Source organism: Muscardinus avellanarius (genome assembly GCF_963383645.1).
Source record: "Muscardinus avellanarius genome assembly, chromosome: 5".
Taxonomy (NCBI): Eukaryota; Metazoa; Chordata; class Mammalia; order Rodentia; family Gliridae; genus Muscardinus; species Muscardinus avellanarius.
The window spans coordinates 132672744-132700318 of NC_137790.1; the positions used below are offsets into that span (position 1 = coordinate 132672744).

Here is a 27575-nt window from a genome sequence, read left to right on the forward strand (position 1 = left end):
AACTGATTGGCTTTGGATAACGAGCCTCCAAAGGACACTGAGGGAGAGAAGACAGAGAATAAGGAAAGAACAGGCAAGTGAATGAGCTCTTGCTGAAGACAAGATTCCCAGTCCTTTTTATAAATCTCAGGGCGCTAACTGATTACTTCTTGTTTGACTCTGTCTTCAGTCTCCCACATTGCTTGAATGCCTGCTTGCAATCCTGCATTTTTATTGATTACTTAGGAATCTTAATTTTCATTCCTGGTGGGTGTGTGTGTGTGTGTGTGTGTGTGTGTGTGTGTGTGTGTATGTGTGTGAGAGAGAGAGAGAGAGAGACAGAGACGGATGGACGGATGGATTGGGAATGGAACCCAAGGGCATTCTATCTCTAAGCTACATTTGTAGCCCCATTTTTTATTCTTTATTTTGAAACGGTCTCACTGAGTTGCAAAGGGCCTCACTAAGTAGCTGTGGCCATCTGTGAACCACGATCCTCTGGTCTCAGCCTCTCAAATGCTGGGATGACAAGCGTGCGCCACCACGCCCGGGTCTCATTCCTGGTTCTTTTTAACATCTTTAATATTGGTCCTTTCTTGGTTATTGTCTTAACATAAAATTATATCAATCCTATGGGGATTCTTAATTATTTATTATGAAATCTTGAATGCATGCAGTTAAGAGCTGTAGTTTCCCATTTTATAGTTATTTGATAGGTTTGTGGCATGTTTCTGGAGCTTGCACCCAATTAAAACAGCCTCAGTGCTGAAGCCCTTGAATGAGACAGCCCAGCGAGGCTGCCTTTGTGTACAGTCTTAGGACGGTGTGTCCTAGCTATACATATCATAAGTGTGTTTTTAAAAAATTCCTTACAGACAAAATGCCAGTATTACAAGAAAAAGCGAGCAGAGCAACAAGAGACGATTGCTTCTTTGCAAAAGGATATCTGTAGACTAACAAAGGAGGAAGAAGAGCGCATCATAACTCAGAACAGAGTGTTTGCCTATCTCTGCAACAGAGTTCCTCATACCGTCTTGGATAAACAGTATGTTTACCACACAAGATGATAATGTAGCGTGCGGGGGAGGGGGTGAAAATAAAAACCAGAAAAGAGCCAGCCTGGGTGGGTGAGGGCAGAGAAATGCTGCGAGGACTGCGCTGCCCGACAAAGTCGGGACAGCTGGGTCTTTGTCTTGTGGACCAGAGAGTTTTGTTTGTTGTGTCGGATTGAACCCAGGACGTGCTCGCAGCTGCTCTACCACCCAGCTAGACCCCAACCCCTCTATTGTTAACCAAGCACATCTTAGCTTGAGGCAGTGACATTAAAAATTAAACTTCCATTAGAAAACCCATGCGTTGTCGCCACGGCAGCCGTGGTGGTTGGAAGCTGTGGCCTCTGTAGTAAGCACACACCCAGGAGCAAAGCCGTGGCTTCTGGGGTGGGGAGCTGGAGTCAAGCTGGGGAGAAAGGCCTGCGCACGTGAGCGCGTCCTGAGTGGCAGGTGGCCCGAGAGGTCCGGAGCACGAGGCACGGCCTTATGCTCTTGATTGCGTGGGGTGGTCCGTCTTGACGCCCCTGGCCTCCAGCCCCTCCCCAGGCGGCTCAGCGTGCCGGCCGACAGGCCTCGCCACTGTGTTACCTCCCAAGACAGAACCCATAGAGGGGTTTCACTACATATACACCTCATACACAACTTATTTCTCCTTTTTAGACAAAATAGCCATGTACATTTGCTTTTCTGCATTATTTCTTGTAGAATGGATGTGTCATTGTTTAACCTTTGACCTGTTGAAAGGCAGATGGTTTCTGGTTTTTCATTCTTATAAGTAAGGACGCAGTAAACAAGTTTTGTTCATATTGAATTACTTCCTTGGGAAATTATTTTGTGGGTGAGGGTGCGAGAGGTAAAATTGTTAGAACAAGAAGATTCATTTAATAGGCTTAAGGTATAACACTTACGGCTATTTAAAATCTGTTCATTGAAACTAATATAAAATATATGACTTAGTATAATGTTTGCTTCTGGCAGGAATCATTTAAATTTTTTAAGCCCACCATATAATCTATACTTACCTTAATCACTGTAATTTGAAGTTATAGAGAAAATAACAAATATCACATTTTAGAAATAATTTAATAGAGCTTTTGTTTTCTAGGTTGCTTTGCCTAATTGACTACTACGAATCTAAAATTAGAAAAATCCATATGCAAAGGTATGAATAATTCTGTATTACAATATTAAAAGTTATTATTCAGTAAATTATACGAAAAAAATTTATAGCCTTTTAAAGATTTAGGTGTGCTGTGGAAATCTACCTGGTATGTCACTATGAAGTCATTGTTTATAAAGATCCTAGACTGTATTTAATTAAAATGCATCTACATTAATACTATACATTTAATAATCACCAAAGTATTGGTCACAGCAGAAATGGTATTTCCTTTAGTATTGAAGTATAATTTGTTCTGTTGATGTAACATTGTTCAGTCAGTAGTTACTGAGTCTCTCCATACTGTGTAGAATTGGATTAGCTGCCTACCAAAGCACAACCTAATTAGAATGTAGAATTATGAGATTAAAGAGAAAATGATGCCCGGCATGGCGCACAATTGTAATCCCAGTACTTGGGAGGCTGAGACAGGAGGATCGCAGTTTGCCAGACAGCCTCCGCTACTTAGTGAGACCCTCCATGTAATATCAAATGCTTTACTGTAAGGTCATTAAAGTAGTGGCTATTCTATATCATTTTTAATGGATCGAATTGTTCTTTCCACAAATAGACACTTAAGCACCGACTTAGTATCCTGCTTGGTTTTAGGAGTCAGGGTCCTAGGATAACAAGAGATAAAATTCTGCTTTCTTGAAACCTGCCCTGGAGTATTCTTGTCCTGAGAATGATCACTTTCCAGAAGCTGGGACCAGGGGCAGCACTGTGCTGGGATTGTGCCTGCGGGCTGCTTTCTCCTGGGGCTCTGGGGACTCACAGCAGGAGGGAGCGCAGGAGGGGAAAGTAAGGAAAGATAAAACAGTGATACAAGCAGCTCCTTCATTCTGTTCTCAAAGCAGCATACGTCAAGTTAATTTTAAGAACCTTCTGAAACTGTCTTTAATTTTAAAAGGTAGACATGGTGTTAGTCTATAGATCGCACAGTGTTTTAAACACGATCCTTCTGTATGTTTTTAGTCTAATAAAAGACAAAATATAAACACATTAACAACTACAAATTACATGAAGCTGGTCATGGTGGCATATACCTGTAATCCCAGATTACGATGTACTTGGGAGGCTGACACGGGGGTGGGGGATCATAGGTTTGAAACTTAATGAGGCCCACTCTTTCAAAATAAACAAAAAGGGCTGGTAGCAAGCCCTGGGTTTAGTCCCCTGTAGTATGTGGGAGGCTGATGTGGGAGGACTGAAGTTTTGAGGATAGCCTCAGCAGAATAGTGAGACTCAGCAACCTAGTGAGACCCTGTTTCAAAAATAACAACTAAAATAGGGCTAGTGGTATAGATCAAAGGTAGCGTGCCCCTGAGTTCAATCCCCAGTACCACCACCACAAAAAGAGACTTAACAGCACTAATACAAAGTATAATATTGAGTGATTACTAAAAAATGTACAGACGGTAATATAGGAGTTAGCAGATCAGTTTTGGATGGAGTGACCAGGGGAAGCCTTTACTAAGCTGATGGGATTGTGCTGGAATTACAGGATAGTAACATTTGGAAAAGCTCAAAGAAAAGCGGGAAAGTCATTCTCGATGGCTTGGATTCTATGAGTTAAAAATGCATAGATAAACGATTGTAAGGGGTGTTAGGGGTGTGTGTGTGTGTGTGTGTGTGTGTGTGTGTGTGTGTGTGTTGCTAGAGATTGAACCCAGGGGCATTCTTGAACCCAGGGTTCAAACACCCTAGCCTGTTTTATTTTTTATTTTGAAATAGGATCTCACTAAGTTGCTGAGGCTGGCCTAGAACCTGAAATTTCCCTGTCTCCCAGGTACTAAGCTGGTTAAGTGGCATGATAATTAGAGACATGATAATTAGCCGGCCTGGCTGGAGTTGCAGGGAATTGTTGGTATGTTAATAGGTAGGGGTAGTAACCTGTGGAGAGCAGGCATTAACCAGCTGGGCACCACAGTGAATGGGAAGACTACAGAAAACCTGCTTGGGGAGGAGGGGGAGAGGTGTGTGTGTTAGGTTCTACAAGACAGTCAGAATGATTGCTGACAGATAAAAAGAATGGCTCACATGATTTGGGACTGGCACACTTGCCATTCACAAGGCAGGCGGGCCCGAGACCCTGGGAGGGGTCCTGCTTCGCTCTTTTTCTTTCTTTCTCTCCTTCCTTCCTTCCTTCCTCTCTTCTTTCTTTCTTTCTTCCTTTCCTTTCCTTTTTTCTTTCTTCCTTTCTTTCTTGCAGTACTGGGGGTGGAACCCAGGGGCATTCTACCTTGGAGTTACACTCCCAGGTAGTGTTATTCTCCCATATTATATTCTTTATTTTAAAACAGGATCTCACTAATTGTGGAGGGCCTCCCTACGCAGGGGAGGTTGTGCCATTCTTGAGGCCCAGGGCGCCCTGGAGGCAGCCTTCCTCAGGGTCTCACACTTGCCTCATGAGGCCTTCAGCACGTTGGGTGAGGCCCACCCACATTGTGAACAGTCATCTGCTTTACTCAAAGTCTACTGATTCAAGTGTTAATCACGTCTAAAGTACCCCCCACCAACATCTAGACCTGTGTTTGACTAAGTAGCTGGGCACCTCAGCCTAGCCAAGTTGATAAATAAAAATAACCATCATGGTTTGTGCCAGCAAAGGGAAGGAAAATGAAGACTTGCAGGGCCGGACAAGCTCAGTGGACATGAGCGAGGAGGGAAGTGGGACTGGGGCCAGCGGGAGCAGCTCCAGCCACTCAGCTCCCCAACAGGATATACAAGGCTGGACCTAGAAATGTAATCGGGTCTTAATGTTCACAATGGCTCAGTGTTTTGAAAGAGTCTGACCTGAATACCAGTTAGGATGTTTGTATGTCTTTAATACGTTCTGTTCTAGATCCGAGGGTTAGCAAGCTCTTCCTGTGAAGAGCGGGCCTGTCATCTTAGGCCGTAGAGTCTGTCACAGATGCCCAGCTCTGCTGTTATGCTACAGAATCAGCCATCCATGATACATACGTTAATTGGCACGACTATTCCAATAAAACTAGTTAAAAACTCAGCCTGCTGGCGATAGCCTGGTTTTGAAGGTAATACTAGAAATCCTACATGCACCCTCGGTACACTCTGCTCCATTAATACTGAGCAGACTCATAATGTTTTTGCAGGTAATACTTGAAATCACGAATGCAGCCCGAGCTTGCAAGCTGTAACAGTAACTCACATGACAACAGTTAAAGTGAGATGTCCTTCAGCTTTTGAATTTAAAGTTCATTTAAAAGCCAGGCTTGGTGGTGCACATTTGTAATCCCTGTACTTGGGAGGCTGGGATGGGAGGATCATGGATTCACAGCCTACATCAGCTAGTAGTGAAGCCCTCTTCAGTTTAGTGAGACCCTGTTTGAAAATAAGAAAATAAGAAAAAAGCTTGGAGGTAGCAGGTTTAATTCCCACTATCTCAAAAATAAATAAATAAATAAATAAATAAATAAATAAATAAATAAAGTTCAATTAAAATCAAAGCTACAAGTTGTTCAGTTGCACTAGCAGTCCTCCCAGTGTGTGCTAATACTGTAGCCAGAGGCTTGTGGATAGCACAGCATTGTGAGTGCATGAAGATTGCTGATAGCAGTGACCTGTTAGCACTTTACAATTCACTGTGCTTTGTTTTTCTTTGCACTTTGATATCCCTATGATTTTCACACCAATCTTGGGGTAGATATGACAGTATTCCTGTTTTACAGGTGAGTCAACGAATTCTGTGTATTTGATCTGTTAAACACAGCTGGTTAATGGTGGTGCCGAGACGTGTCAAGACTATGGAGTCTGGCTGTGACCACCTAGGCTCCATCATGCTGTTTTTTGCAAAAGCCACATTAAGTAGCAAAGAGCCACATTAAGTAGCTGAGGCTGTCCACAAACCAAGATCCTCCCGAATGCTGCAGCACCATGCCCGGCTTCCATCATGCTTTTTAACAGCACTTTTTTTTTTTTTTTTTATTGATGGCCTGAAAGTACTCAAAGGCAAAAACAGTACGTGGAGAATGCATTTTAAAAAAAGAACAGGGCTCTTCCACGTGTGTTTTTACTTATTCAAAAAGTGTTTTCAGCTCCCCTCGTGCCCGTGTTCTTCCAGGGAGCAAAGCTCTGGTTCCACATGTAGGTAAAAGATTGTTTTAAGGGAGCACCATGTTCCACACCTTCTGCATGGGAACAAGAAGAAATCGGGATTGACTGTAATTCTTGTGAGGTTTTCAACCCATATTAAATTGACTTAGTTTTTATTAGCTCTATTCTTTCTTTGACGATCGATCTCCTAAGACATACACTGTATGTATCTTTTCATAGGCAATATAAAGAAGATGAAAGTCAGTCAGAAGAAGACGACTACAGAAACATGGATCCCTCCTTAGCTTATGAAGGCCTTCTGATGGTACGGGCACTGCATAACCAATAAGTTCTTTTGCATAAAGTAAAATCATCAGCGGGGCGTGGTGATGCACGCTTGTAATCCCAGTACTTGGGAGGCTCAGACAGGATGATTGCAGGTTCGAGGCCAGCCTCAGCTACTTAGTGAGGCCTCCACAACTTAGATCCTGTTTCAAAATTAAGAATAAAATATAGGGCTGGGGTTGTAGCTCGGAGGTAAAATGCTCCTGGGTTCAATCTCTAGTTCTGCAAAAAAAAAAAAAAAAAAAAAAAAGGTAAAATAATCGTCTAGGGAAGTTAATTATTCTGTGAAATGTGTTGCAGTCGTTACAGAATCAACTCAAGGAATCAAAATTCAAGATTGACACACTTGTGAGTGAAAAGCTGAACCTCCAAAAAGATTTAGAAAGCAGGTGAGAGACGCTTAACGAATGTTTCTTTAGCCTTTGAAAAGGAAATGCTTACTGGGCCGGGGAATGTCAGCAAGCCGCTCTAGCCGCCCGCCCGCCCGCCCGCCCGCCCGCCCCGTAACAGTTCCCAAGAGCTTCACGCCTGTGTTGACTGTGGTTTTGGGTCTCGTGGTGAAGATTAAGGAAGAGGAGCCCTAGGCAGGCGGGACAATGAGAAGAGGGGCCCGCGGAAGAAGATGGAACCGGGAACAGCTTGGAGTAGATCTGGTCCTCTTTGGGTTTTGCTTAAAAATGAGCTTTATTGAGGTGTAGTTGATGTCTACCACATTGCGTGTATGTAAAGTGCACAATTTAAGAGTTTTGACTTAGGCATACCCCTGTGATACAGTCATAATTTGAGAACTCCCCCGAAAGTTTTCTCTTGCCCCTCTTGTAATTTCATCTTCCTGATTCATTTTCTGTCACTATACATTAGTTTTTATTTTTTACACTTCATATAAATAGAGCTACACACAATTTCTCTTCTGGGTTGTCTTTGCACTCAAAATTATTTTTTTTTACTCTTAATTTTTAAAATGATAAATTGTCAAATTATATATTTATGGAGTGCAAATGTGATTTATACATGCATTGTGTAATAATTAAGCTAACACATCCATCACCTCAATTACCTTTTTGTAACTTCTACAGTTTTTGATTTTGAAATGTCTGGTATAAACTGGATATGGTGGTGCAGGCTTGTAATCCCAGCATTTGGGAGGCTGAGACTGGAGGATCGTGGTTCACAGACAGCCTCAGCTACTTAGTGAGGCCCTTTGCAACTCAGTGAGACCCTGTTTCAAAATAAAGAATAAAAAATAGGGCTGGGGGTGTAGCTCAGAGGTAGAATGCCCCTGGGTTCCATCCCCAAGTACCCACCCAAAAATGCATGATATGTTATTTTTACTATATTAGATTTAATCTTATACCAGTGGGTTTCTCATTTCCAGGTTACTTTACAATGTCTTTATTTCTTTTTGTGGGATAAGAAGTAAATGATTTTTATAAGATAACAGAAAGTCATATATAGCATAATTGTAAAAAAAAAAAAATAGCCCCACCGTTGACAGTTATATGGAACGGAACGAACATTGTTGACACTTTTTCATTAAGCAAATACTTGTTGAAAACCTGTCATAACTTAGGATTTCCTAAGCTCTTGGATAAAACAATGCCCCAAACAAATTCCCTGTTATAATAAAGCTTCTATTTTATTGCAGTTCAAGGATTAAGCCCTGGGCCTTATACATGCTAGGCAAACACTGTACCTCTGAACTACGTTGGCAAATCCTAAAGGTTATATTTTAATGGAGAAGGGGCCCTAATGCCTTACAACAGAAACCATTTATATATAAAGGCTTAACACCTGCCATATAGAGTAAAAATTTAAGACTAATGCTTTGGAATAAGGAACAAAGAATTCAGAATTGTTACCTAAGGTATGGAAGGAGAGGAATGTTTTAAAGTTTTGAGATAGCTGGGCATGGTGGCTCATGCTTGTAATCCCGGTACATGTGAGGCTGAGGTGGGACACTTGCAGGATCATGTGGCCAACATCAGCAATTTAGGCCCTGTTCCAAAATAAAAGAATAAAATAGGGCTGGGGATATAGCTTGGAGGTAGAATGCCCCCAGGTTCTATTCCCAGTAACACACACACACACACACACCAACTTGAAACAAAATTAAAATTTGGTAGAGCCATGTGGGGGATTTACCAGGATGCATTACAATATTCTCTATTCTGTATATTTAAAGTATTTCACCATAAATTAACAAAAAAGTAAAAGGCTTTATGGAAGAAGAAACCCTAAAAGCCAGTAAACACCTCATTAAGTAGTCATGGAATATCTTAAAAATCTTAGTAAGATAATTTGTGACAGGTAACAAAGTTTTGTCTATTAAGTTTTTATCATTTTATTCAATAAATTGAATATATTTTACATGATTTATATTTTACAGGCCCACACAGCATGAATTAAGACTTTATAAACAACAGGTGAAGAAACTGGAAAAATCCCTTAAGAAAAACATCAAGTAATTATATTTTACCAAATTTATAGCTTTTATTTATTTATTTGTTTTGTTTTTACTTATTCATCATTCAGCGAGCAATTTCCCCCTTTCTGCCATTTCTTGACACTTTCGGTACGTCTTTGTTGGCCTACTATCTGCTTAACATTTTGATCAGGGCTGCAGTGGTAACCCTAACAGAAAAGGGCCCGCCCTCGTGGGGAAGTCAGGGAGGGAGGAGGTAATGAAGAAATACAAGCCCTTAGCGGGCAGTAGCGAGAGTGGATCGAACGCGTTTTCAGATGAGAGGCGGTGGCGGCGGGCTGGGACGTGTTTGGAACTGGGGTAGGACTGAGAGGACTTTGTGATGGGCTGGATGGAGTTTAGGGGGACAAAGAACGGTCTGCTTGAAGCGAGGCGTGGTGGCGCACGCTTGTAATCCCAGTACCTGAGACACTGACAGGAGGATCGCAGATTCATGGCCAGCTTCAGCTACTTAGCCCCTCCATGACTTAGGTCGTGTTTCAAAATAAAGAATAAAAATTAGGGCTGGGGATGTAGCTCAGAGGTAGAATGCCCATGGGTTCCATCCCCATTCCCCCCAAAAAGAAGTTTCCTTGGTTCTAGGCCTGAGTGATGGGGTAGTTGTTAGTGCTATTAACCGAGATGGGGACATTGAGAGATCAGCAAGTGGGAAAGGGAGGGTGTGGGGGTAAAAAGTCGGAAGAGGAGACTATGGGTCCAGAGTAATCATATTAGTGGCCGTGAAGATCCACGTACATAGGCGCGCTTAAAGACACAGAGCTCAGTCGCGGTGTTCAGACTCTGCGTGTGAATCTGCTACCTGACCAGCCGTATTTTAACCTCAGATCAAGCCTGGCACTTGGGCCGCCATGCACGGCATGCCTGCAGTCTGCCAACACGCGCCTCCCAGGCGGCTCAGCAAGTCAGTGCTCTGCCCTCTTGTTTCAACCTTCGTACTGTGAACAAATGTCATTTTTGCTGTCTGTTTGGTGCCACTTTTCTTGTTGTACTTTTGTGCTTTTTGTTGGTGATTCTTCCAAGACGGTCCCAAGCGTAGTGCTGTCTAGCGTGCCTGTGCACAGAGAAGATAACATGTCTTACGAAAGAAATATAAACATGAGATAAGCCTTGTTCCAGGCGTGAGTTAGGAAGTACTAGCCATGAGTAACCGGGCGTGGTGGTGCACGCTTGTAATCCCAGCATTCAGGAGGCTGAAACCGGAGGATCGTGGTTCGCGGACAGCCTCAGCTACTTAGTGAGGCCCTTTGCAACTCAGTGAGACCCTGATTCAAAATAAAGAATAAAAAATAGGGCAGGGGGTGTAGCTCGGAGGTTGAATGCCTCTGGGTTCCATCCACAGACCTGCAAAAAAATATATATGTGTGTGTGTGTGTGTGTGTGTGTGTGTGTGTGTGTGTGTGTGTATTTTTTAAGTAAGCTGGCTAAGTGGAGATTCTCATAAAACAAGCTTATATGTTAATCAGTAAAGGAAGCTGTCACCAGAGCTTGCAGGAATAGGGCCTTGCGTGTCCCCGGGAACAGCGATTCAGTGTGCAGTGACTCAGCGTTCGTGGTATCTTTATACCATAGCCACCACAAATAATGGGACCCTTGGATCTAGTGATACACACACACGTACCATGTATATTATACCTGTGTGTGTGTTAGACAGATATAATGGTAGTTCTGGTTCTATAAATCACTTTATCATTATTGTCTTCTATAATTCAGAATCAATCCCTGCTATATTTTTCTACTGAATTCTGAATAAATGACTAGTGGTTTGTCATTTTAAAAAGTCTTATTTTGAAACTTTTCACAGTATGTAGATGTGGACACGATGATTGGGGAATGTTAGATACCGTGTCCACTTTCCATTGGTCATAGGTGGAGGAGCTTGGGTAGAAATCAGGTCTTTAGTCATTCTGACTCCAAAGCTCATACTCTTATCACTATACTAATAATTAGAACCAAGCAAAATTCCCAATGAAACATTTTTGTTTTTGTTTTTGCCATACTGGAAATTGAACCTGGCCCTCACTTGTGTTAGGCAAATGTTCTATTCCTGAGCTATTCTTTTCTCTAGCCCATGGGAAAAAATAAATTCTAAGGGGAACTGTTTTAGATTTTTTTATTTTCCATAGTGCCAGAGGTAGACTATTTTAAAATACTGTTGATGTTTGGGAAAAAAATTAAGATGTGTCACTCCAGTGAATTATCTCCCCATGTAGAAAAGAGACAGTCACTACTGAGACGGATGTACATGAAGGGAATGTGCTAACGCCATGTAAGGACACAAGTCAGGCCTCCTGTAGAGTCAGGCGGACACATCCGTCACATACATGGTAACTGTCTTTTTCTCCAGAGGAAAAGAAAAATTTGTAATGTGTTTATGACGTACACGAGGTAGCAGGTTGGGACGGGAGCCTTGGCTAAACTCCGACGGCAACAGGGTGGTAGGCACCGTCGTCTCTGATGGTCACGCTTGAAGAGATGGTCCCGAGGCTCCCAAGAAAGACATTCTGGGGATGTAAAAACTGGCAGGAGGCCTATTTTACTCTTGAAAAGATGACATGCATCTTAGAGAGACAAGATTTGTAGCTACAAGTTTCCCAAAGGAAGTGCTACAAGAAAATGGAATTGGCTAGTCTTTTTTCTCTTTTGGAATAAAAAAATAATTCAGTTGTCTAAGCGTTTTTGTTCTATTTTTTGCCTCTTAAGCTTGTTACCCTTAAACTAGCCAACCTTCCATATCAAAGGAGGCAATTAATAATTTGACATGAGAGAACATGGTCTTAAGATGACAAATGAGTTCGTTACAGAACTAGGTTCCTAAGAAGTGATGATGAGCCTGCCGGGGAAAGACAGCCCAGGGATTGCATTATTTCACTTACATTTCCAATAGTGTTTATGTTTTGCTAGGGGAAAACAAAATTGGGGGACAGCCCCCCTCGTGGTCAGGAGCCGGTGAGGCAAGGAGGGGGCAGCGCGGTCCTGCTCCCTGCTGCCTGTGTGAGGCCACAGCCAAGGCCGCTCCTGGTGCCTCCTGTTTATGGAGTGGTCAGGCTCAGTCGGTGCCTGCAGCCGGGCCGGGGGTGCGTCTCACTGCTTAGAGCTTTTGCTGTCTGATGGGGAGGTTAGGAGAGGAGAGCTACTGAGTCAGAAGGTGTTTCATTAAAGCTCCCCTACCAGTAAGGAGGTCATGGTAGAAGCCCCTAAAAACGCCTTGCTCACTCCACCATCCCTTAGTAAAAGAGGCCTCTCAGGAGGGGCCTGGGAGGCAGAAATGCTGTGGGCGTGGCTGGCTTGGGAGCCCGCAGCCGCTGCCTGCAGGGCTCACCGTGCTCAGGCTGTGCGCCGCCTTTGCTGTGAGGAAGTTGCTTTTCCTCAGAGGCTGCCGGGCAGAGCCTTTGGAGCTGCCCACGGCTGGGCTTGAAGATAGCACCAGGGTCTTGGCCTGGAGCCGAGCGGCTGAGCGGCCGACAGTGTTGCCTTCAGTTTGGCAGCGCTGCCGGGTTGCAGTGAACATCTTTGCGTCACCATCGTGAAAGTCCGGGAATGTGGGGGAAAGGACTTGGGACGACTTTGAGAGGCTCACCCGATGCAGCCGTGTGTTTCATCAGTATGGCTAGTTGTGTGAGTTTTAAAAACCAAATCGGCCGGCCACTCTTTGACTTGTTCCTTATCTTCAGCATGGATTTCTGTGTACTCTGAGGCCCTAGAAAGGCTCCAGCAGGCCAGTTAAAGAAGCCTTGCTTCTAACCCCACGCACTCCTGAGCCAGCCCCAGCGCCTCTGCATCCCAGGCCCAGGCCCCTCCTGAGAGGCTCTTTTATTAAAGGATGGACGTGTGGAGTAAGCGAGGCGTTTTTAAAGTTAAGTTTCTGTCTAGAAACCTGAACTCTAGCAACAGCTCGACAAAGTAGATGACGACACAGTGTATTTGAAGTTGGAGGCAGTTTCTGGGTTCGCAGCGTTCACAAAGGACCCGGGGCGTTGTCCCTGGCTACGTGGATGTATGTCTACTAAGCATGTAGAGTATTCCTCAGCCACTCCTGGGGGGGTTATATCTTTCAGGCCTGAATGCCCTGGGGGCTACAAAACAACTCTAGGGTCTTTCTGAGTCTAGCCCAGTCTGCGACAACACAGGGTTCTAAAAGCAGTGAAGTCAAGCCGGGCGTGGTGGCGCACGCTTGTAATCCCAGCATTCAGGAGGCTGAAACGGGAGGATCACGGTTTGCGGACAACTACTTAGTGAGGCCCTATGCAACTCAGACCCTGTTTCAGAATTTAAAAAAATTTTTTTAAAAAAAGGGCTGGCAGTATAGCTTGGAGGTAGAATGACTCTGGGTTCCACTCCCAGTACCGCAAAAAATAAATAAATAAATAAATCAGTGAAGTCATAAACAAATGGAAACTAAGAGCGGTTAGCACTGTACCATAGCGCTTACATCGCCCAGTACGGTGTTTTCTGGGGCATGAGTCACTAGAAGAGCAACAGTCGAGCTCCTGAGGAGGGGGCGAGCTCTGCTGTACCTAGGCAAGTGTCCTTTCACATCCACTTGAAGAACACTTTAAGTGAGCAGCCGTGTGCCGAGCCCCTTCCCCGACCCGGCATCAGATGGACCCCAGGCCCAAGGCCGGTCGCTCTGCTTCCCGGGCCCCTGCACGTCAGGTTCTTGGGCGCGGGCTGCACTGGGTCGCCATCATCTCGCCATCCTCACGCCAACGCTTCTTCTCTGTTGTCTGCCCTGCCGATGTCCCTTAAGGCAACGCCAGACAAACTCGAGCCGGCTAACTCGCCTCCGGAGGCAGCCATTTTCACTTTCGTTAGTTCTCTGGTTTCTAGTACTGCTTTCCTACGGAGCCCTGTTTTTAATGGTGTGGTTTTGCAAAGTAAGCGTTTTTGTTTGCAGAATACATTTCTCAGGATACATTTCTGTTATGGTAGATATTAACTGTGAGTCTAGGTGAACCGAGTTTCTGTGCATCGGTATCTTTTAATAATTCTTATCTATAAATTTAAAAAACAGTAGGATTAATGAGGTAATACACATGTATTTATTTACAAAGCTTTTAGAATTTCTCCATACCAAAGGCTCTCAAATATTCTCATCAACCTCCTAATGAATTTTAGTTATTGTCATCATTAAATGAGGGTATCTTCATCCATCTACCTAATGGAATTACATTTTATTTTTCACAGTTACTCTGAGCAACACAAGCAACCGTATGTATGTTTTGGTTGCTGCGTTGGTAGAGCTGTGATCTGTATCCATATCTCTTAAATAACCAGACTGCTAGCAGTTCGTTGGTAAGCTGAACATCGGTCATCAGCGTGAAAGGATAGCGTTTATATTCAGATAAATGAGTTTGCTTATGTTCCACCCAGAGGACGTTTAGCTTTTCTGTGTCTTGGTTTTCTATGATATGCGCGTGGCACTGCCTTTAGACAGAAGTGCAGACGACGTGAATGTGATAGGTGGGTGTGGAGTCATGTGGAGAGTGACTGAGACCCGGAGCCTAGAAGAGGAAGGGAGCTGGCGTCTAGAGCTCATTCTGTGTATCGGTCTGGTTTGAGCTTACACTCTTCAGGGAGCAGATAGTAACAGTGGGTCCCTGGAGAAGAACAGCCTAGGGAGAAGTAAGATCACAAGAGTCAGGAGGAATATTGGGTTGGTGTGGAGAGTTGAAAGTATAACAAAAGATTTTAGATTTGGTTCAAAAAACAGAAGCCATTGATTTTAAGCAGGCAAATGACATGATAGAATTTTACTATTCTGTTTTACAAACAGCAAGTCAGAGCTCATTAATAAGCTGTTGGGGTCCTAGCAAGAAATGGACGGCATACTCAGTTAAGAGGATTAATTTGAAGCACACTTAATAAGAGACTACTGTTTTCACAGTCATGGGGAGGGATGGGAAGAAATGCTTTTCCTCAGCCTGTGTTTGGAGAGGGGCAAGGGTTTGCTATCAGATAGATAATGTTCATACATAGTGATGTTTCTTGGCAAACATCTTTCTCCAGAGTTCTTGCAGCCTGCCGGGTCTCTTGGCCCAGGCGGCCCTGTTGACTCTTCTTTGGCAAAGGTAGACTGTAAAGAGAGGAGCCGAACTGTCTAGATGTTCCTCTGCAGTCCCAGGCAGGATGCCCTGCCCGTGCTGACTGCCCCCTTCACTGGTAGCATCTGAGCTCGGAGCACCTCGGATGGAAATTGATTCCATGCTTGTTTCTGTGGGTACTGGAGAGCGATTAGAATTTCCTTCAGTCTTATCCCTTCTGTTTTTAGGGATGTCTTCTAACTAGTGTTCTTTTTGGAGGACTTTGTTTTCTCATGGTAGTGACCGACTTTAACTTTAAATATGTGTGTGTATGCATACACGTGTAAGTAAAATGACAAGACTGGGGGCAGCTAGATCACTGGCTTAGTGTGTTATCTGAGCCTAGTGTCTTGACATTTTCCCCTCTTTAGGTTACAAGAGCTTATCAGTCATAAAAAGACTGAGGACCCAGAGAAAAAAGATGAGCCCAGCAGAGACAACCATCAACAGACCCTAATTGACCAGAGGTACTTCCAGGTATTGAATAGCTAGCACAAAAGGTGTTTGCAATGGAGCTTGGTTCCAGTCGTGTTGTGATGAATTATCCCTTGGTAAGGAAGACTTGCACAGTCACCCATGGTGTCTGTGGGGATTAGTTGCAGCCTACTGTGGCTATCAAAATCAATCTGCACATGCCCAGTTCTTTCAATATAAAATGGTGTAGAATGTGTATAGAACCTATGTACATTCTCTCTATGTCACTTATAACACCGAATACAACTTAGATTCTTTGTAAATAGTTCTTACACTGTATTGCTTAGGGAGTAATGGTAGGAAAAAAAATCCGCTAGGATTTTTGGAAGGTTTTTATAATTCTTTTCTCTATTCTCCCCTCTAAGCCATTTTCTTTTTATTTTTGTTGCTATTGTTACGTAAGTAAATGTTTTCTTAGGTTCCTTGTGTGGTTTTGCTTTTGTTTGTCTATTTAGTCGATGTGAAATTTAATTTTCTATGATATAGGGAATCTTAACTGTGCTGTTTTATAGATCACTTATTGACTAGATGAACAATTAAATCTAGTAATTTATTGGGGGAATTGGGCCAGCACTCACATTTTATTTGCTCCACATAGGGTTTTTAAATTTTGAAATAGTACTAATATTTTGAATATTAAAAGATTTAATTTTTTTGCAGATCTGGGGGTGGAACCCAGGAGCATTCTACCTCCAAGATACACCCCGACTTATTTTTTATTCTTTATTTCGAAACAGAGTCTCATTGAGTTACGAAGGGCTTTACTAAGTAGCTGAGGCTGGCTGCGAACCTGCGATCCTCTGGGTCTCTGCCTCCCAAATGCTGGGATCACAAGCGTGCGCCACCACCCCGTCAAGATTTATTTATCAAGTCTCTATTTCTGGCTTCTCTCTCTCTCTTTTTTAAGGAGTTTATTAAAAAGAATGAAATACAGAAGACTGTTAAGCCCCATGCTATAGCACGAGGGGATGGTTCGAACGAATTCACCCTATTTCTGGCTTCTCTTAAGCTAGAGGATCTGCAGCAACCCCCTGCGTGTGCGTTAGCAGGACAGGGTTCTCCCCTGAGCTGTGTTCGCCGCAGCCCCCACCACCTGTGTGTTCGCTCGGTTGCATGTCCCTGGCTTCTCTGGGCAGCTGACTTTGCAGTTTGTTGATAGACCGCTTTCTTCTCTACTTTATGGAAATGACACTTTTATCATGTACTTCATTAGATGTGCATTTCTATCTGGTCTGTTCCACTTCATTGCTTTTTCTATATTCATTCAGGGCTCACTAAGTTGCTGAGGGCTCTCTTCAAACCCGTGATCCTCCTGTCTCCGCCTCCTAAGTACTTGGATTACAGGAGTGTGCCACTGTGCCTAGCTTCCGTCTCCTTCCTCCCTACCTTCCTACCTTTTCACCTTTCTTCCCAGCCTTTTTTGTTTTGTTTGGAAACAGGGTTTCACTAGGTTCCTAAAAGTCTTGCTTTGTTGCTGAGGCTGTTCTCAAACCTGCTATCCTCCTGTCTCAGCCTCCCAAGTACTGGTATTATAGGCCGGCATCATCACGCCCAGCTAATATTCTCATCTGTTTTTTGTTTTGTTTTGTTTTTGTAGTACTGGGGATGGAACCCTTCTGCCTCTGGGCTACACTCCCAGACCTATTTTATATTTTTATTTGGAAACAGGGTCTCTTAAGCCAGCAAGGCTGGCTTCTAACCTTTGTGATCCTCCTGTCTCCGCCTCCCAAGCTTGGGGATTACAAGCGTGTGCCACCACGCTCGGCTCTTATCTGTATTTTTATAGTAGAAACGTTTAGAAACCCCGTGGGGAGCTGGGCATGATGGTGCATGCTTGTAATCCTAGCTCTCAGAAAGCAGAGACCAGAAGATCGCAGTTCGCGGCCAGCCTCAGCTACTTAGCAAGGCCCTTCGCAACTCAGTGAGACCCTATTTCAAAAATAAAAAGACTAAAAAATAGGGCTGGGGTGTAGCTCGGGGGTAGAATGCCCCTGGGTTCCATCCATGGTACAGCAAAGAAAAACCTCAAAAAACAAACAAACAAAAAACCCCCAGGGCAAGCATCCTCTCATACCTCTAACTGTCCTCACTTTGAACTTTCAGTGACATTTAACCAATAGGAAAAGCCCCTTTTAGCATCCTGTTTAGATAGGAAACAGAGAAAGGGGTACTGTAGCTCAGCGTGTCGAGGCAATTATTCTCTTTTTTAAATTTTTTGTGGCACTGGGAGTGAAACCCAGGGCCTTTCTACCTCCAGGCTATGCTCCCAGACCTATTTTATACTTTATTTGGAAACAGGGTCTCACTAAGTTGCTGAGAGCCTCACTCAATAGCTGAGGCTGGCTTCGAACCTGTGCGATCCTCCCATCTCAGCCTCCCAAGCGCGGGGATTACCAGCGTGCGCCACCACGCCCGGCTTGCTGTTATTCTCTTATGTAGATTATAATAGGCTATAATTGTTCTCAAGTCTAATTCGTTTTAATTTTCTGCAGAGATTTTGACTCCTTTAGAACTAATGTTTAACCATGTTAATGAGAATTACTATATTGTTATAATAATACAAGGGTCAATCTCAGTGAAGTTCTTTGTATCTAAAATTATTAACTCTAAAAATGGTATCACATCGACATACGAAGTGTTCTTTTATTAGTTTGTAGGACTAAGATAAGCATTCTGACGGAAAACACTGTCCACGGTCTCTTTTTAAAGGTGCTGTGTAGCATCAATTCAATTATTCACAATCCAAGAACTCCAGTGATCATTTACAAACAGAGCAAAGGAGTCCAAAATTTTAATAAAGATCTTGTTCAAGACTGTGGATTTGAACATCTTGTCCCTATCATAGAAATGTGGGCAGATGAACTGACGTCCTTAAAGGTAAGAAGCTGAATAGACTTATGCTCTGAGTAGCTCTTGGGCCCTATGGGCTTGTTAATAGCACTTGGCTTTCATTGTTGTTTAGCTATAAAACTGAAGCATCTTGAGCTGGAATTTGCTACTTACCTCTCTGGCCATTTGCTGTCCTCACTGCTGAGTTTACCTCCTCCTAGCGCACAGGTGTCTGAGGCCCGTGGCAGTGAAAACCGCGGTGGGCGCACCATTGCACTTCCAGGCCCTTCCTCTCAGCATCTCCATGCTGCAGAGTTTCCGGCCCTGATTCCTCTTCAGTAATGCCTTATCCTTTACTGCATTTTGGTTGGGAGTGCTTTTCCTCTGTTCATATTTTAAATGTTTTTGCATCTCTTGGAGCTGGGTTTAGCCCTGTTCTTCAGAGAAGGTAGCAGTCGACTAGTGGTCAACACTTCTAGCCTATTTTATCAACCCATGGGTGATGGAAATGGTTCGCTCTTTAGTTATTGTGGATTCCTTATTGGAAATGTGTTCACTTTATAGAATTATTGTGTATTCTTTATTGCATAGCTTTGAGTTACTCCAGTTTTGTTGATGAGTTTATTGAAAGGTGGATTACCTTAGAGTCAGTAGTGTTTAATTTCATTGTTCTTCAAACTTCAGATTTTTCATCATCTAATACCATACCCAGAACCAACAGTCTATGACAGTTCTCTCTCCTTTTCATTTGGTACTGGGGGTGGAACCCAGGAGCATATTGCCTCCGAGCTACACCCCCAGGCCTTTTATTTTTGAAACAGAGTCTTGCTAAATTGCTGAAGGTCTCACTAATTCACTGAGGCTGGCCTTGAACCTGTGATCTTTCTGTTTTAGCCTCCTAAATACTGGTATTACAGGAGCACACCACCACATTAGACTGAGAGATCTTTCCTTCTTTCTTTCTTTCTTTTTTTGCGGGTTTGGGGATGGAACCCAGGAGTGTTTGACCTCCAAGCTACACCTCCTGCCCTATTTTTTATTCTTTATTTTGAAACAGGGCCTCACTAAGTAGCTGAGGCTGTCTGCGAACCACGATCCTCCTGTCTCAGCCTCCCGAATGCTGGGATTACAAGCGTGCGCCACCACGCCCAGCTGAGAGATCTCTTTTCTTAAGGGAATATTACTCAGCTCTTAAGTGGAAGGAAATTCTGACCCATACAACAACGTAGATGAATATTATGATGACCTTATATTGTGGAAGAAGCTAGTCGTGAAAAGACAAGCACCGTGTAACTCCATTTGTGTACGTGTGCGGGGTCATTGGAGATCAAACCCAGGGCATTCCTCTCTCTCAGCCCTTTTTATTTTTTATTTGGAAGCAGGGTCTTTCTGGGTTGCTGAGAGTAGCTCTGTTGCTGTGGCTGCCCTCAGACCTGCTATACTCCTGTCTCAACCTTGCAAACTCTGGGATTATAGGCATGCACCACCATGCCCTGCATCTCAGCTAATGTTCTTAGTGCCATAGTCCAAAACACCTGACCACACAATTTATTTTTTATCTTTTTGGAACTGGGGATTGAATCCAGAGTGCCACATCTGCAAAGCAGGCATGTTGCCACTGAGCTACATCCCATCCCCTATTCTTTATTTTGAAACAGGGTCTCACTGAATTGCAAAGGGCCTCACTAAGTACCTGAGGCTGGCTGCGAACCTCGATCCTTCTGGCTTAGCCTCCCAAATGCTGGGATTACAAGCGTGTGCCACCATGCCAGGCTCAATTCTTTATTTTGAAACAGGGTCTCGCTAAGTTGCCGAGGGCCTCACTAAGTAGTTGAAGCTGGCTGTGAACCTGTGATGCTTGTCTCAGCCTCCCAAATCCTGGGATTACAAGCATGTGCCACCATGACCGGCTTGACCACACAGTTTAGAAGAAGGTTTATTTGCTTAGTTTCCCAGAGGTTCTGGGTTCAGACCATGTGAATTTCAGAGCATGGTGACGGGGAGCCGAGAGAGGGCGAGCATGTGGGCTCTGCTCTCATATTTCGGAGGCAGGAAGCACAGAGGGCCAGCAGGCAGGGGGTTCAGTCCACAAGTGCAGGCCCCAAGGCCCATGCCAGGGCCACCTTCTCCAACCTCACCCCACCGGCCTAGGTGACCACCTGGTTTTTTTTTTTTCCCCCTTTTGTTGTTGTTTTTCGGGTCTGGGGATGGAACCCAGAGGCATTTGACCTCCGAGCTATACCCCCTGCCCAATTTTTTATTCTTTATTTTCAAACAGGGTCTCACTAAGTTTTGGAGGGCTTCACTAAGTAGCTGAGACTGGCCTCGAACCTGCAGTCCTCCTGTATCGCCTCCCAGGTACTGGGATGACAAGTGTGCACCACCACGCTCAGCTAACACCTAGTAAATTGGTTGCAATGATTTATCTACTGTTGACATTACAGCCCTCATGACTTAACTGTAGCAACTCTGAGCTGTTCAGGGGACATTCTTTATCTGACCATAACACCGGCTTGTACGATTTCATTTATAAGAGATACTTGGTGTAGTCAAAATTGTAGAGACAGAAAGTAGAATGCTGAGCCGGGCGTGGTGGCACACACTTGTAATTTCAGTACTTGAGAAGCTAAGACAAGAGATCACAGATTCACAGTCAGCCTCCGCAACTTGGCAAGACCCTTGGCAACCTAGGGAGACCCTGTTCCAAAATAAAAAGTAAAATAGGGCTGGGTTTGTAGCTCAGGTAGAATGTCCTGGGTTTAATCTCCAGAAACACAACACACACACACACACACACACACACACACACACACACACACTCCTGGTTGTTTCCGTTGTGCGAGCTGGAGTGATGGAGGTGTGTAGTGGTAACAGTCATACAGCACGACGAAGGTACTTAGTAACACTGAACTTAGACTTACAAATGGCGAACGTGGCAAACGTTATGTGTGTTTTACTACAGTAAAAAAAAAAAAAAGTGTGCATATCAGGGCGAGAGCGAGAGTGGGGCGGTGAGCTGGGCGGGCACGGAGCCGGCCAGCTACCTCCTTCCTCTTTCCCTCTCGCCTTTCCAGAAAGGTGAGCGCCAGATGCCATAGCTTTTTCAGCTCAGAACAGTGTGTGTGTTGCACTCCTGCCCCCACTGCTCCAGACACGAGACGGACAGGACCACGGGGAGCTTCTCCCAGGCTGAGCCTGGGGGGTCCCGCTTAGTATTTCTCAGGGCTCCCTTGATGGACTGTGCTAAACGTCCCGTCACTGCCATGGAGAGCAGAGCATCTTTTCTTCCTAGCTCTGCGATGCTCTTTTATTCTCAAGCAAAAAAGTATGAGATTTGGTATGCTTCTTTTTATACCATAGACCACTTCTTTATAAATGTACCTGTTGATGGGAGCATTGATAAAGATATGAAGATTCTGCTAGTTGCTGACCTCTTTTCTAAATAGTAACCACACTTCCTATTTAGAACATTCATTTGTCAATGAATTTATTTCTGTGAGTTGCTTAAATAGGAAGCTGCCTTTCTACCAAATGGAAGGTTAAAAGTATCAGCAGGTGAGATCTAGGCCTTAACTGGGGAGTGTTGAATAGTGGAGAACTAAAAGAAGTCAAAAGAGGAAAGTCCTACTGCCTCTAGAGCTCCACCGTCCAGCGTGGTGGCCTCAGCCCCGCATGGCCGTGCATCACTGAGATGTGGCCGGTCCCCTGAAGAGGTGCTCGAAGTGTCTAACACAGCACATTAGACGGCTCAGCGTGCAGAGGGAGACAAGTTTAAATATTGATTACATGTGTCAAGTCAATGAAAACACTTTGGATGTTAAATACAGATGCATATTTTGTGATGTGGGGATTAAAACCCAGGGCCTCAGGCATCGTAGGCGAGTGCTCCACTTAATCTCTAAAATATTAATGTCACCTGCTTGCCTTTACTTTCCATAACGTGGCTACTAGACAGTTTAAAATGACCATCGCTCATATTACATTGCTTTTGAACAGCATTGTTCTTTTGTGTGTGTGTTCATGCTGTGTGTGGTTGTGTGTGTGTGTGTGTGTGTGTGTGTGTGTGTGTGTGTGTGTGTGAGAGAGACGAAGGATTGAACCCAGGGACATTCTACCCCTGAGCTAAGCCCCAGCCCCTTTTAGTTTTTATTTTTTGTTCTGAAACAGGTTCTTGCTAAGTCCTTGAGCCTGCAATCCTCCTGTCTAAGCCTCCCAAGTACTGGGATGACTAGCTCGCACCATCACACCCATTTTTGGTTTTCTTTTTAGGATGATGAATATGTTCTGAAGTTAGATAGTGGTGATAATGTTTGAACATCACTGTGAAAATATTAAAGCTACCCAATTATATACTTAATAAATGAAATTTTGGTATGTACATTTCATCTCAATTTAAGGCGTTATAAAAAATTCTAAACCTGGGCCGGGGATGGGCCTAGCATGGGTGAAGCCTTGAGTTAAATTCTTAGCGCTGAGGTGGGGGGAGGAGGGTCCAAAACAAAATATAAGGACAAGTTTATTCTTTATATATCAGTAATTCAAGGTAGCTACTTAAATAACACGTAGTAATATAACTGCTTAGAGCATCCGTATTTGTGATCATCAGTATGCAGTTTTTGGTAAGGCCTATATTTATTTGGAGAAATATAATTTCAACACATTTGTGTTTAACTGGTAATAGTATTTTAAAAATACGATGATGGTTGCAATCTATATTTTTCACTTGTCTGGATTGCTTTTATATTAGTGTTACTGTAGAGCCTATTTACTGAAATGAATAACAGCGTGTAGTTTCTTTTGTTATAAAGGACTTGTATAAGTCCCTGAAAACGCTGTCTGCAGGACTGGTTCCTTGGCACTCTTTGAAGAAACAGGATGAAAATGAAGGTGTCAAGGTTGAGGATCTGTTGTTCATGGTGGACACCATGTTGGAAGAAGTTGAAAATAAGGAAAAGGTAACGCTTAGTACTTAGTTCACATGGAGCAGTTCTGTATTAAAGATCTGGATGGTTTCAAGACTTGAACTGTCTTTTTCACCCCTTCTTTTGGACAGAACAGCAACACACCAAACTTTCAAACTTTGCAAGCTATTGTCTCTCACTTCCAAAAGTTATTTGATGTGCCTTCTTTGAACGGGGTCTATCCCAGAATGAATGAAGTTTACACGCGGCTTGGAGAGATGAGCAATGCTGTGAGAAACCTCCAGGAGCTCTTGGAGTTAGGTGATGGCCTCTTTCATCTTTAGCCCACTTAATAATGACTCTTGATAGATGAACAATAGGTTAAAATGTAAAACTTTCTATGACTGCTGCGTGAAATGTTTGGGTGCGGTGATTGCGGAGACTCCCTTAACATCCTGCACGTGTGTTTCTCTTTGCAGATAGTTCGTCCTCGTTGTGTGTGCTGGTCGGCACCGTTGGGAAATTGTGTCGGCTGATTAACGAGGATGTGAACGAGCAGGTTATGCAGGTATTAGGACCTGAAGACCTCCAGAGGTATTTGTTTGAAAAGTATCAGCCAGAATACTTGGAGTGGTAAAATTAAAGACTTTTCAAAACTTCTAAGTTATTTACCTTCCCTATTTGGAATGGCATTTTTAAAGTAACGTGACAACCTAAAACAATCTCAGACCCATGGGGATGGAGAAAAGGCCAAGTGTTTTCAAGATAAAATTAGAATGTAGGGTCGACAGGTTTACATAGGTTGGGTCGGGAACTCTGCAGCATAAGCCTGTTCCCAGGGCAAGTTGGGCCGTTTAGCCACTTCATTGAGTTCAGATTTTATCAACAAGTTTTAAAATATCATCGTAGACCACTGAATAATTACTAGCAGCATATATATTAGGTATTTGACCAAATGATCAATATCAAGGGCGTGTGTACACGTGTGTGTGCGTGTGCACATGCGTGCATGAGTGCTTGAACTCGGGCGTTCTACCACTGAGCTACACCCTCAGCCCCTTTTTAAATTTTGAAACAATTCTAGCTAAATTACCATGCGCTAGCCTCAAAGCTGTGGTCTTCCCATTTTAGTTTCCCAAGTACTAGGACTGCAGGTGTGGGCCACTGTGTCTGGCCAAGGATTTTTTGAAAGTCTAGGCATTGCTAACGTATAACCTGCTGCGTTTTATTTTTAAATGTTGAGGATGTGGCATGTGACTCAGGAGTCGAGCCTGCCTGTGTGAGACGAGATCCCGGGTTCAGTCCCCAGAACCTAAAAAACAAAAAACAAAACCCACTGAGGCATTATAGCTGTACTTAAAGCAACTTTTTCCAGCCCTCACCCCCATTTTATACTGCAGTATACGGGAAGGGAAACATACATATATACCACATTCTCCATATGGACGGCAAGCTTTCCAGAGAGAACCCTTGTATAAATGACACTTGAGTTTTTCAATGTTCGATGCTTTTAAAAGGATCATAGATCCCCTTATTGGTCTTTGCCTCCTTTCTGCAGTTTTGCTTACTACTGATATTTTATATTAATTTTTAACTAGGATGTTGGGTATAAAAGTGTAGTTTTAGAAAATGCTATCAATACATGGTTGTCTAAGAAACTTCAGCTAAATGGAAAGTTTGCCATGATATGATTGTTATATAAATTTAACAAAGGTTTGCTCTGATAACATACTTTTTCTTTTAGAAGATTCATATTAGGTAAACAAACTCCAAAAGGAAAGATTGTAGTAAATGTTCATTAAATTTATATGTAAACTAGTAGGATAGTTTCTTTCCACTTTGAAGATGTTTGTAATCACATGCTGGAAACCTAAGCTCTAGGTGTGGTGTAAACTGTGAATTTTTTAAACAGCATTATCTACAAATTGGAAGAACATGAGGAATTTTTCCCAGCATTTCAGGCATTCACTAACGAGCTACTTAAAATCTTAGGTAAGACCTGGTGGTGGTGGTGGTGGAATTTTAAGTCTTCAGATGTTGGTGTGTTTTGAAGAAGTGTCTTCCTTGGTCACTGGGTTAGTGCTGTTACTTCGAGTGTTTAGAAGTGTCTTGAAACCACTAGTAGCTGTAGAAGCAAAACCCTAACTTGTCAGAGTTGCTTGGGGTTAGTCCACAGAATAGAGAAGCACAGAGCCTGGAGTTGTGGCTGCCTTGTCTGGGGGCCGTAGGAGAGACGGTCCTGCTCTGGCCAGGCCCCGTCAGCCCTGCCTCTGTCATTACCTAGTGAGAAGTCTTGGTAGAATGTCCGACCTTGGAAGACCTCCCCTTTTTACTTATTTTTTATTTTATTTATTGAAGTACTGGGGATTGAACCCAGGGGAATTCTGCCTCTGAGCTACACCCCCAGCCCTATGTTTTTATTTATTTTGAAACAGGGTGTCACTAAGTAGCTACGGCTGGCCACAAACCTGAGATCCTCCTGTCTCAGCCTCCCAAGTGCTGAGATACGGGACTTCGGGTGTGCATCACCACACACTTGCTGACTTACTCTTTGTATAAAGATAGTACCTGCCTTGTATGTTCTTAAATACACAAAAATTTCTTTTCAGGTGATACGTAATACAAAGTAGTGAACATTTATAGAAAGGAAGAGATGAAGTATTACATTTACATCGTTGGTCAGATTGAGGTTTTCATTAGTATCTCTTAAAGGGAAAATTTAGTTTGCTTAGAAATTAAGGCAAAAGAAAGACTATTTTAGCCAGCATGGTGGCACACAACTGTTTAATTCCAGTACTTGGGAGGCAGAGACAGAAGGATCACAGGTTTGAGGATAGCCTCAGCAAAGAGACTTTGATCAACCTAGGGAGACCCTGTTTCAAATAAAAATAAAATAGGGCTGGGGGCGCAGCTTGGAGGTAGAGTGCCCCTGGGTTCTATTTCCAGTACGACACACACACAAAAAAAGACTTTTAAATGTAATTACATATGGCTATTAGTTAATTTATCTTATTAAGAACACTTTTCAAAACTTAAAATGATTTATTCACTAACAAATTATTTTTTCTGCATAGTTTATTTGATTTTCTAAAGAATAACTCAGCTGGACCTGGTGGTGCACAGCTATAACCCCAGTCCTTGGGCGGCTGAGACGTGTGTGTGTGAGTGGGAGATTGTAAAATCAAGGGCGGCCTGGTAGTGTAGTGAGACTAATCTAACGAGGCCCTGTTGTAAAATAAAAAATAAAAAGGGCTGGGGTTGTAGTTCAGAGATAGAAGGCCTCTGGGCTAAATTCCTGGTAACGTACACATGCGCACGCTCACACACACACACACACACACACACACACACACAACATTGATTTTTGAAGAGGAAATGAGGCTTGGTAGGAAGAGAAGGGAGTGATGAACTGAATTGAAGTATCTGATGGGCGTAGTCACCAGTGAGCAGAGTTTGGGTCTGATTTCATGAGGACCGTAGGAGCCAGGTCGCTGACGGGGAGTCCGTTAGGCACACTCACGTGCTTGAAAAGATCCTTGCAAGAGAAAACATAACTCGAGGGTGAAGACAGGGTCTGAAATGTACGTGTGTTACCTGGTTTCCTGAAGGGGTCGTTCATAGAATGGCTGTGTGTGCTGTGGATGACCACGGATGGCCATGGACCGGCACAGTGACATTCTAGTCATTACCAAACCCTGCTTTGCAAATTAGCAACTTCACTAGATGTGCTTACAAAGCTTATTTAGATCCCTCTGTAGAACCCCTCTCAGATTATTATATCGCTTAGGATGGTTCATACAAGATCATTGCTTCAGAAAGTCAAGTTTCCTTGCAGACAAATTCCTTATTTTGGACAAAATTAAATTTCTAGAGTTAAATATTTTACATTGGGAAAGTTTGGCAAATATGACTGTTTTTAAATGACTAAACATTGGTAAGTATTAGGTACAGTGTTGTACTGAATACCAGATATGGGGACTACTTTCATTAGATTTTTTTTTTTTTTTTTTTTTTTTTTTTTGGTGGTACTGGGGTTCCTGGAAGCCCTTCTACCTCCGGGCTACACTCCCAGACCGATTTTTATATTTTTATTTGGAAACAGGGTCTCCTAAGCCAGCGCGCCAACTGCGCGATCCTCCTGTCTCTGCCTCTCAAGCGCGGGGATTACAAGTGTGCGCCACCACGCCCGGCCATTACTTTCAGTAGATTTTAAGAAAAGAA

General features: G+C 43.4%; 1 protein-coding gene across 1 annotated transcript in view; it reads left to right on the top strand.

The window, feature by feature from the left end:
• The window catches only part of CEP70 (centrosomal protein 70), a gene marked incomplete at its 3' end in the record, with an annotated part of 34183 nt that overhangs the window by 5520 nt on the left and 1088 nt on the right, over positions 1 to 27575 (top strand). The window contains exons 6-16 of the mRNA XM_080695764.1: positions 855 to 1024; positions 2137 to 2193; positions 6484 to 6568; positions 6889 to 6977; positions 8975 to 9049; positions 15522 to 15627; positions 18334 to 18501; positions 23262 to 23408; positions 23507 to 23675; positions 23834 to 23948; positions 25267 to 25346. Of these exons, the coding sequence (XP_080551890.1) occupies positions 855 to 1024; positions 2137 to 2193; positions 6484 to 6568; positions 6889 to 6977; positions 8975 to 9049; positions 15522 to 15627; positions 18334 to 18501; positions 23262 to 23408; positions 23507 to 23675; positions 23834 to 23948; positions 25267 to 25346 (1261 nt within the window). The remainder of the gene's footprint in view (positions 1 to 854; positions 1025 to 2136; positions 2194 to 6483; positions 6569 to 6888; positions 6978 to 8974; positions 9050 to 15521; positions 15628 to 18333; positions 18502 to 23261; positions 23409 to 23506; positions 23676 to 23833; positions 23949 to 25266; positions 25347 to 27575) is intronic.